At 40.8% G+C, this 11,132-nt stretch overlaps 1 protein-coding gene across 1 annotated transcript; it reads left to right on the forward strand.

Annotated features, from left to right (window-relative positions):
- Nucleotides 1-6,235: 6,235 nt before the first annotated feature.
- Nucleotides 6,236-10,199, forward strand: rnf151 (ring finger protein 151). The gene is made up of 4 exons (XM_072667872.1): nucleotides 6,236-6,323; nucleotides 6,912-7,057; nucleotides 7,148-7,244; nucleotides 9,613-10,199. The coding sequence occupies exons 1-4, from the start codon at nucleotides 6,321-6,323 to the stop codon at nucleotides 10,105-10,107; spliced, it is 741 nt and encodes a 246-aa protein (XP_072523973.1). The 5' UTR covers nucleotides 6,236-6,320; the 3' UTR covers nucleotides 10,108-10,199.
- Nucleotides 10,200-11,132: the final 933 nt, after the last annotated feature.

Consider the following 11,132-nt stretch of genomic DNA (forward strand, 5'->3'; position numbering starts at 1 on the left):
ACAGTGAGAGCTAGCCAGGCTAAAATACAGCCTCCACACTGGGGGGTTAGCTTTAACACACTGTTGCAATGAAAGAAGTCCCCGTGTTACAACTACACTTTAAAACCATAAATGTGCAACAAAATGTTCTGGTTTTTTTTTTTTTTTTTTTTTGAGCGGTGCCATAGAAGAACTGCTTTTGGTTCCATAAAAGCAATAATTTTTGTAATAGAGATGTGAACATTAAATGAATACAGAGCCTTTACATCAAGAGAAAATGTGTTGGGTCTTTTAAAGGGTCTTCACACTCACACATCTCTATGGAAAACACGATTCTTTATGAAACCAAACATGGTTCTTCTATGGCATCAAGCAAAGAACCATTTGTAGCACCTTTATTTTTTAAATTGTAGCACCTCCATCCCTGCCTATACTATGGTCTGAGTTTTAGCATCCCCTTGCGACCGAATTCTTCTTAAACTCTTGACACTTGTAGCTAAGCTGAGATATGTAGATTCTTTGTAAAAATACAACCCACTATTATCGTATAATTCATCAAATATAAAAAAACTGCAGATACTGCATATTGCATTCATACAATTACATACAGAATTCAAATAGAGTCATTAATTCATAGTAACGAGCATACCACTACCTCCGAAAGAGAACTCATTCCAGTCTTTCAGAAAGGCATGTAAAAATTACACAACATGGCAGCAGTCCAGAAACCAATAGCCGCAGGCATGCTTACACTGTCACACATGGATTTCAGTTCACATAGGTAGGACTACACTGTTGTCTAGATAAACTGACTGTCAGTCGGGATTCATAAGTCGAACTGCAGTACTGTGTTTTTGGGTGTAGCTTTAATAACAGGCAAGAGAAAGAACACCCACACTCCGCCCAAGCTTTATTGACAGCTGGCAGAACCTCATACAGTGTACCGAACACTTGTACTGATTTTGTTCATAGCTGCTACACAACACTAATGCATGCTAATACTGCTGGACTGTGGTGCAGCTAATCGAAGCCCTGCCTGAATAAACAGCCCTGGAAACTAGAAAAGAGCCTTTCCTGAAGAACATGCAGAGCGACTGTGCAGCTCCAGCAATCCCCATACTGTTCTTAGCATGTTATATAGGTTTGCTTTGGGGTTGCTAGGAAGTTGCTATGCTGTTGCTAAGCAGCTGCTACAGCATCCCAGGCGGTTAATATGGAGTATATATGCTGTTCCAAATGCTTTCTATGCTGTTGCTTGGTTTCCCAGGTGGTTGCACCAGGCAAGCCAGGTTACAAAGATGTTGCCAGTCAGTTATTACACTGTTCCAAGTGGTTTCTGTGAAGTGGTTTCTATGGATCAGTAGTTACGATGGCATACCAGGTGGCTGTACTGTTGCTGTACTGTTGCTAAGTGGCTACTTTGGTATTCCAGGTGGTTGCTATGTGATTGCTATGCTGTGTGGTTCATGTGGTTGCTATGAAGTTAAACTAAGTAGCTAAGTAGTTACTATGGCATATCAAGTTGCTAAGCGGTTGCTTTGGTATTCCAGGTGGTTCCAAATGGTTCCTGTGCTCATGTCAAGTGATTACCCTGGAGTATCCAAAGTGGTTGCTAGGCAGTTGATATGTTGTTCTGAATGTGTGCTTTACTACTGGGAAGTGGGTGCTATGGAATCCTAGTTGGTTGCTAAAGGGTTGCTAGGTGAGTTCTATGCAGTTCTAATTGATTACTATGGGGTTTGCTTAGTAGTCCATATAGTGTCCCAGGTTGTTGCTGTTCAAAGCTTTTCTGTTGCTAAGCGGTTGCAATGGCATCCCAGGAGGTTGTTATGCTATTCCAAATGTCAAGTGATTCCTCTGGGGTATCCCAAGTGATTGTTGTGGAGTCATATGCTGTTCCAAGTCTGTGCATTACTGCTAGGAAGTGGTTGCTATGATGTTCCAAGTGATTCCTTTGGAGTTGCTAGGGTGTTGCATAGCAGAGTTGGGTAAACATTCCACAGTTGGTTTTGGTTATTAATAAGAATTCTGAATTCTGCCAATGTCTACATTTGCCAGTATTCTTTAAGGCTTGTCCAACCTGGCAACAGTCGCTAAGAAAGAGAACTAGGCCTAAATGTCGGCTGGATATAGATCAGCTGGGAATGAACTCCAGATTAAAGCACGGCCAGGCCTGTTCTTAACCAGTCTCAGCCATGGCTACTTAAACCAGACTCCTAGCATGCGTCTACATTGCTGGCTGCTTTGATTGTATGGTGTTACATCAGTGTTTACTTTTTATAAAGGTGTGTCTACATTTGTAAGAAATCTTTTATGGCTGTTTACTTTCTGTACAGACCAGGAAACGACTCTGTGTTTGATGGGAAGAGGTGTGCTCCATGCAGTAATCAGCATTTTAACTATGAGGGCAGGGAAGGGGAAAGAAGGATGGCTGTGAAATATGAATTTTATGTAATTTTGCAACACTGACTTGACTTTTAAATACAAACACACGTACTTACATAAGTAAGTCCATAAGGAATTTGATTTAATAGCGTGTGAAATCGGTGACTTTATTTCTGTTCTGTTGATGTGCAATAAAAATACCAGGCTGTTTGATATCAGATCTGTCTAAAGCACGTGCCATTTCCTGGATCCCTTGTCTTATCATCACTGCGGTTTGCCGTGATAAGATTTACGAGTAAGATCAACCAAATGTGGCAAAACCAGATGACAAACTGTGAACAGCATAAAAAAATGAAGCCTTTGTTTATCTAAACATCTTCTTTAATGTCTACAATATACACAATGTCGCTCTCCCAGGTGCTGATTTTGCACTACACTAGACATTTTCCAGAAACAGCACTACTGTAATTACTGTTGTATCTCCTGTAAATACATGATTACATGATTAACAACTGACTTTGAAGTGTGTTGTTTCCTTGTCATTAACATCCTTGCTTCCATGTCTTATCTCTCACTAGATAATGCAATTACCTTGATAAACTGTGACATTGAAAGCTTTGCTGGGCCTTCTATTGCTTTTTTACAGCCCGATTTTTCAAATCAGTCACTGCAGTGGATGAGCGTGTTGAAGCATGTGCTGTCAGCAGCTTCTTGTTGATCGGGCTTCACTAGAACCAAATAAAAAAGGTGTTGATGAGTGCATGGTGGCAAACGAGACAAGCGACACTCTTAAAAACAAAGGTGCTAGTGTTCATTGGGTTCTTTGAGCAATGCCATAGTAGGACTATGTTTGGTTCCATAATTAACTTTTCTTGTAAAAGAGATGTGAGCATAAAAAGCCTTTAAATTGGTAAAGAACCAAGGGGAACTCTATTATCCATTCGCGGTGGTGATGATAGGGACCAGGCGTCACAATGTCTGAAACATTGCGGTCTGCTGTTGGACTGAACATGCTAGGACGGCCTGACCTGTCTTATATCTTTTAAACTCCTTCCCAGACTCAATTGTATCTACAGCCTCTGTTCCGAAGGCCTCAGAGAGCCAATCATGAGCAAACCAAACTAAATGTCTAAGGTTTAAATAAGACAACCTTCTCCAAAATCCCCTCTAACCATGTTCTGATCATCTGCAGCTGATGTGCTGCACCTGTTTCTATTTCTAGGCATTAGTAGTAGTAATAGTAGTAGTACTATTGGTGCCCTGTGGACACCAAGACAGTAGAAACATGTCCTTTGAGTCCTGGGACCTCTATTAGCAGCAATGAGCTTTGTGCACCCAAGACCCTGTTACTGGTCCACAAGTTGTACTTTCTTTGACCACTTTTGGTAGGTACTGACCATTGCATATGATTGATGTTTTGGATATGTCCCAGTCATCCAGCCATTACAATCTTGTCCAAGTGTCTCAGATTTTAATGCTTGCCCATTTTTCCTGCTTCCAATGCATCACCTTCAAGAACTGACTGTTCGCTTGCTGACTAATATATCCCACCCCTTGACAGATGCCACTGTAGATAGATAGTTTCACTTCACTTGTCCGTGGTATTAATGTTGTGGCTGATCTGTATATATACATATTACATCACATTTTTATATATTTAAACATATGGACATTAGATCTTAATTTAAATACTAAGAGATGGAAGTAATATATCTAAAAACATGCAACTCATGCAAAAATCTTGTTTAACTAATGTAAAATGTAATTAATGAAAATGCTTTTTTTTTTTTATTAAAAAGTTAAGACACGCTATGACCTAATATCTGATATTTCCCCCTTGGCTGAAATAACCTCAGTTAGACATTTTCTATAATGATCTACCCGTCTCTGACATCAACTGGGAGACAGTTTGCCCACTCCTCTATGCAGAATTCTTTCAGCTTTAGTTTTTAGACAGATGGTCTCATATTTTCCTTAAGATACAATAAAGAATTCCTAGTGGATTCTATGTTGGAGAGCTCTCCAAGCCCTACTGCAGAAAAGCAGCCCCAACTAGGACATCTTCTTAACCTACATGCTTCACAGCTGATACGGGTGCTTATGCCCAAATGCCAAACATATCCTCGGTTACTGCGTCCAAGTAATTGAACTTTAGATTCATCTATCCGAAGCACATTGTTCCAGATGTAATGGTCTTGGACCAAGGTCTAAAACTTTAAGTCTTGCTATGATTTTTCCAGCTTCCTCACCTTTCATGAAAATGAAAAATGTGGGCTCTCTTTCTGATGGTAGATGCTGTTCTGTCATGCCTGGTCAGGCGTGGCAGTGAAAAACCAGGAAACACTTGCAGGAAATGGACGAGATGCAAGACTTTAATAAGTCTTGTATAACAAAGAAACAATACAACAATAAGAAACAATAACAACAAAAGCAAGTTTACCTAAGATAAACAGAGCACAAGAGACATGGCAAGGAAGGACACTACTTGAGCAGGCTGTGGAAATCTCTGGCCCTAGGACATTTCAGTGAATTCACGGCAACCAGTTCATGAAGGCCCAAAGCTTTTGTAGCAACCGTCCCAGGTGTTGTGCATGAGGTTAACGAAGGGGAAGCGGCTGCAGTGCGCATGCTCAGCCACTCTCCAGAAGCTTGGCTCCTGACAGTGCTCATGGGCGGAGCCCTGGGATTGCCCAGGGGGAGAGCATGAGAACGAGGCCCTGACAGGTACTTGGAGATCAGCTGTGGCAAAAGCTACCTGTAGATCCCAGTGATGTCATTTCAGGATTGTCGAAGACTTCTTTCCACATCTTGTGCTCTGCAGTTGGACTGAACTTGTTAGGACGGCCTGACCTGTCTTATGATATCTTTTAAACTCCTTCCCAGACTTTGCATCTATAGCCTCTGTTCCGAAGGCCTCAGAGAGCCAATCATGAGCAAACCAAACTAAATGTCTGAGGTTTAAATACGACAACCTTCTCCAAAATCCCCTCTAACCATGTGCTGCACCTGTTTCTATTTCTAGGCATTAGTAGTAGTAATAGTAGTGAAAGTAGTAATAAATGTGGGGGTGTCTGTACTTTTTCATCACAGGAATCTAGTATTCATACTAATTACATTTTACAAATGTTTTTAGTTAAATGGGTGTAGTTATATTAGTCCTATTTCTTAGTATTATTGAAGCAAAGATCAAATGTCTATATGTTTAAATATATTTAAAAAGACATTTATGTTTAATGTTATTAATGTTAATTAAGATAATTTGGTCATTTGGCAATAACCTCTCTCATGAATGGATTTGAAAATAAATTTTGCAGAAGGAAAAATGTCTTTTCTTAAGAGAAATGAAGCAGAACTCAGTGTTCTATTAATGCTAACCTCCATTAATGAATGACCTCAATTTATTAATAGCCTTAATTAATGTGTTGTGTGTCCTGAATAATGAGTAAAAATCTGGCATATTTGGAAACATGCAGATAAAAAATGAAGGCATTCATAACAGTGTCATTTCCACGTGATGGAGACCACATCACTCTACACCAGGCGGCCTACAGAACATGCCACACTGTTCCCCACAGCCATTCAGAGGCCGCGGTCTCCACAGAATAGAGCTTGTTAGTCTCTAGAGCCGGCGGCCATTGAAAGCTGAGCGGTGACCATAGCAACACTTTTGTCCACTAAGTAAAACCTGGATGGTACTGAACTGGGCCTCTGTGGAGAGCTTGTTGTCAGGTTGTCAGGTGCTAGCCACATTTATCACTTGTGCTAGAAGGGAAGAGAAGGAGAGAAAAATGGAGATGTGGAATAGATTTCTGAATCATCCAGGGGTCGAATGGTCTCATCTGGGCATGTTTAAGCTGTGTGTTGATGGGATGGCAGCACCTGCTAGCAGCACAGCAACGTTTAGCATGTATCACTGCACTACTACCTGTGATCCTCGAACACTGGAACAGTGAGATATGGTAAGCTGATGCTTGTGATGTGAATATAAGATTGAACAGTAATTGAAAGATTGTATTTCATATACTATAAAGTACAGCGGTCAGTGTAGCGCTAGCTAAAATGATCTAATGGTCATTTCCAGTATTGTATGACAGACCAAATGTATGGACAACTTTGGTTTCAGACTCTCATATCTAGAATATGGCGCTAATTTGAAAATGGCTAAATATGGTTAAAAACTAATGTTGTTGTGGTTTATTTGTGTCCAAATATCATTGGTGGCTTCTCTGTAATCAGGGTTATCAATAGGCCTATTCATGTTTCAGTTCAGCTAGTATTAACATAACATTAACATAGCATTAGCCTTCTTTCAGTTTGATGTTTTTCCCACCAGTAACAATTAAGGTTGGTTCCCTGGACCAAGATTAAGTGTAGGCCTGGATTCAAAAGGATGAATTTCAATGGTGAATCAGTTGCTTTGCAATAGCAGTTTACTACAGGACTAGGCCTAGACCAGTCAACCCATAGAGATCCACTTCTTCCATAGTAGTGGCCTGACGCTAACTCTCCAGAAACTGACTTTTGTTGTGCTCGGTTATGTTTGTCAGAGCGGTGGCTATGAAGTGGAGCTGTTTGTGGACACCCCTGACCATGACCTGATCTGTATCATCTGCAGAGGTGTTCTACGCTGCCCTGTGCGGGTGGCCTGCAACCACGTCTTCTGTAAGAAGTGTATTTTACAGTGGATGAGAAGGTACGAGAACTTCCAGGGATTACCACAAGAAGAAGTGTGATGACTGTGCTGTGTGAGATATTCTGAACGGCCTGTCTTTGTTTAATCCAGGCAGGAAACATGCCCGTGCTGCAGGAAGTCGATCAGTCAGAGCCTCATGTTTGTTATGTTCAAGCTGAGCAGATCCATCAGCCGTTTACCCATCAAGGTAAGCAGAACCTGGATACGAACACTAAAATATGTGACAGAAATTGGAGTACAACAGTGTATACATCCGTTAGCCATAACTTTAAAACCACTGAAGCAAGTATCATTGATTATCTGGTTATAGTGGCACCTGTCAAGGGGTGGGATGTACATATTAGGCAGCAAGTAGGACAGATGGACAGGGCCAGCGTAAGAACAAGGCCCAAACTGTGATGGCTTAGACCAGTGTTTCTCAACCCTGGTCCTGGAGGCACCCTGTCCTGCATATTTTAGTGCCTTCCCTGCTCTCAACACAACTGATTCAACAAATCAGCTCATTAACAAGCTCTTTGTTAAAGCAGGAGGTCAACTAAAACGTTCAGGCCAGGGTGCCTCCAGAGCCAGGTTTGAGAAACATGGGCTTAGACGACTGGGTCAGAGCATCTTCCAAACATCAGGCAGGTCTTGTAGGGTTTCTAATATGCAGTGGTCAGTATCTACCAAAAGCATTCCACGACAAGGACAACCAGAGACCCAACGACAGGCTCATTGGTGCCCAAGGCTTCATGGACCTTCTCTAAGGATCTGCTGCTAACGTCTTGGCACCAGATATCACAGATCCTCGACTCATCAAGGGACAAGGGAGATCCACACAATATTAGGCAGGAGGTTTTAATGTTGTGGCTGATGGATGTAAACAACTCACAGTGAGATCTAGGCAGACTATAGTACAGTCTCCATGCGGCAGGGTTAGTATTTAAAGTGTTACGGCTAAGGTGAACATTGTGAGAAGTTCATATCCTCCCACTAATAATTTATTTCTGTTGTTTTTTTGTTTTTTTTATTTAAAAAGATATAAATGAGATTTAGTTCAGTTTTAAAAATGGGTGTGGTTCAAACAGCCCTGTGCTATACAGACTATCCAGACTTCTAGTATCTTAAGTCTAGGCCCCTCACTTAGCAGTACCAATTTCCGCAGGAGTATGAATGCAAGCAGTGATCTGTTTAATAATTAATATACTTATGAATATAATTATAATATAATTAATATAATAATTAACATAATAATTTGCTAACAACCCAACACAGAATGTTTACTGACATCCAGTTAAACCACTAGATGTCACTAGCCTAGTCTGCTAAGTGGCATAGTCTCCTAAATGACACAAATGAAAACGTACAGCGATCAGCCATAACATTAGTACCACTAACAGGTGAAGTGTAAAATCTACAGTGGCATCTGTCAAGGAGTGGCTGTACTATGCAGCAAGTGAAGAATCCGAGCCACTTTGACTAGGGCCACATTGCGATGGCTAGACGGCTGGGTCATTACCCAATATGCAATGGTCAATACCTATCAAAAGCACTTCAATAAAGGACAACCGGTAAACCAGCAAGATGTGTGTGAGTGTAAAGAACCTTTTAAAGGTCTAACAAACCTTCACTTGATGTAAAGGTTCTTCACCAATGTAAAGGTTCTCCACACGCACACACATTTCTGTCCCACACATGGTTCCAAAGAATTATTTGAAGCACCTCTATTTGTAAGAGTGTGTGTGAAGGTTGGAAATGGTAAAGATGAAACTTATTTACTCATTTTTTTATTGGAACTGTTGTATAAAATCAGTTAATAATATAATAATTAATCAAAAATACTACTAATTATAATAAAATTATTTAAATTAATTAATCAAATATACTAATAAATATCTAAATAATAATAATAATAATGTTTTTTTAAACATTCTAAAATCAAATCTCAGGGCACTTTTAATTTGTATAGTGTCAGCCATGTCTGTCACATTAGTATACTATTTGTAAACAATATATGTTGTTGAGATTGGGCTTTGGGCAAAAGTATTGGGACATCAGTTCATTAATTATTGTTAATTATTGTTTTGTTTTGCAAAATCAGGAATATTTAAAAAGAGTTTATCCTGCTTTTGTTGGAGTAACTGTCTGTACTGCCCAATGAATAATGCTTTCTACTAGATTTTGGAGAAGCATTGTTGTGAGGATTTGATTGTATTTAGCATCAAGAGCGTTAGTAAAGTCAGAATTTAGGATGATCACCACCCCACCTCATCCTCAACTCTGAAATATCTCATGCAGCACCAAGCATCATTCCAGAGAACACAGTTCCACTGCTCCACAACTCAATGCTGTGGGGCTTTCTACCCCTCTAACCCACACCTGGCATTAGGCAGCATGGTGCCAATAGGTTCATGTTTATCTGCTCCAGAGAGTTCTTTTCTCTTGGCAGTACTTCTTTACACAGACTAGACAAGTGTGTGTGTGTCCACAGACATGTAGACTTAATTAATATCAATCCCATGACAGATTTATGCAAATACTATATTCAAAATGGTCTTATTTTGTTGTTATTTCAGTGTCGAAATGAACAGCAGGGCTGCAGAGCCAGCTTCCCTCTCTCAGACGAGTACCTCCACAGCTCGACGTGTCCCTTCGAGTGGCTGCTGTGTCCTCACCCAGGCTGCGGGGCACGGGTGCTGCGAAAGGATGCCCAGGAGCATGCACGCACCTGCGGCCACTGGAGGCAGCTGTGCCCTATGGGCTGTGGAGTGCTGCTGGACCGGGACAGCCAGGTCCGGCACAACTGCTACAGAGAGCTGGAGCAGCGCTACGAGGCTCAGAGGCAGACACAGCGCACCATCGCCGCCGCACTGCGCAGGAAGATGCTGCGCTTGCAGAGCAGCATGAACCACCTGAGGAGGCAGATAGGCCTGATCTGTGAGAGCCTGGAACTCAGCCAGGTGGCTGAGGAGCCAAGCGAGGACCCCGGAGAGGGAACCAGCACCGGGATAGGCTCCAGGGCCAGCCACAGCTCCAGCAACTCCAACTCCGGCTCCAGCAGCAGCTCCTGAGGAAACACCCTTTATACACCCCTGTTCCAAAGTTTTGGATCTGTGTTTTTAGAAATATGAAGCTAGTGTTACTACCGGGATTGGAACTCTTCTGTACATCTTTACAATGGTACAGGCAGTTGGTCAGTGTCCTTTGAGCACCTCTTTGCTGCTCAGAAAAGCGTGATGTATTGCAATAATAATAGTAATGATGTTATATTGCCCACCCTTAGTTTACACTACTTTTAAAAACTGCTTTCCGTAATATTAAACTAATCTAGTTAAGAACATCTGTACAAAATGATGTTAATGTGATATTGTGCAAATTACATATAGAATTAAAAAAAAGAAAATGTATGTGTAGCAGAGCTGCAGAGCTACAGAAATCTGTACCCAAATACACATTCCCCAAATCCTTACATCCTTTAAAACAATAATACTTAAATATAATCCTTAATCATAAACTCACAAATTCATGTACATAGTTACTGCTCAAAAACATAATCAGTAGGTGGCAATGATGTATTATATTGTGTACCCGTGATGGCGCAAATGAACCGAAATCAGCTGTGAACAGGGGAACCCTGACTGTTTTGACTAGTACAGTGGCATGCAAAGGTTTGGGACCCCTGGTCAAAATTAAGTTAAGTGAGTAAGATGAAACTTTTTAACATTTTAAGTAAAATCAATGTATTATTTGTGTACAATTTTAGAATGAAAAAATAGAGAAACACCATGCAAACACTTGGGCACCTCAAGAGATCTCTCTGACCCTAATTAGTCATTAATCATTAGGAAATGTCAAGTAATGCAAATTTCAAAGCTTAATAAATACTCTGACTACTCAAACCTCATCCCAACAATCAGCAGCCATGAGCTCCTCAAGCAGTCTGAAAATGTAAATTACTATTACTATGCTCACAAAACAGGAGAAGTCAATAAGAAGACAGCAACGTATTTTCAGGTAGCTGTTTTCTTAGCCCGTATTTAATAGTAATTAATAAATAGCAGCTAACAGGAATAGACAAGGTCACGTTGAAGTAGAC

Source organism: Salminus brasiliensis, chromosome 22 (assembly GCF_030463535.1).
Source record: "Salminus brasiliensis chromosome 22, fSalBra1.hap2, whole genome shotgun sequence".
NCBI lineage: Eukaryota > Metazoa > Chordata > Actinopteri > Characiformes > Bryconidae > Salminus > Salminus brasiliensis.

Excerpts from the sequence above, each read along its gene's own strand:
- rnf151 (XM_072667872.1), top strand. Across the intron at positions 7,058-7,147 it reads ATTTTACAGTGGATGAGAAG|GCAGGAAACATGCCCGTGCT; the intron begins GTACGAGAACTT and ends TGTTTAATCCAG. Across the intron at positions 7,245-9,612 it reads TCAGCCGTTTACCCATCAAG|TGTCGAAATGAACAGCAGGG; the intron begins GTAAGCAGAACC and ends TTGTTATTTCAG.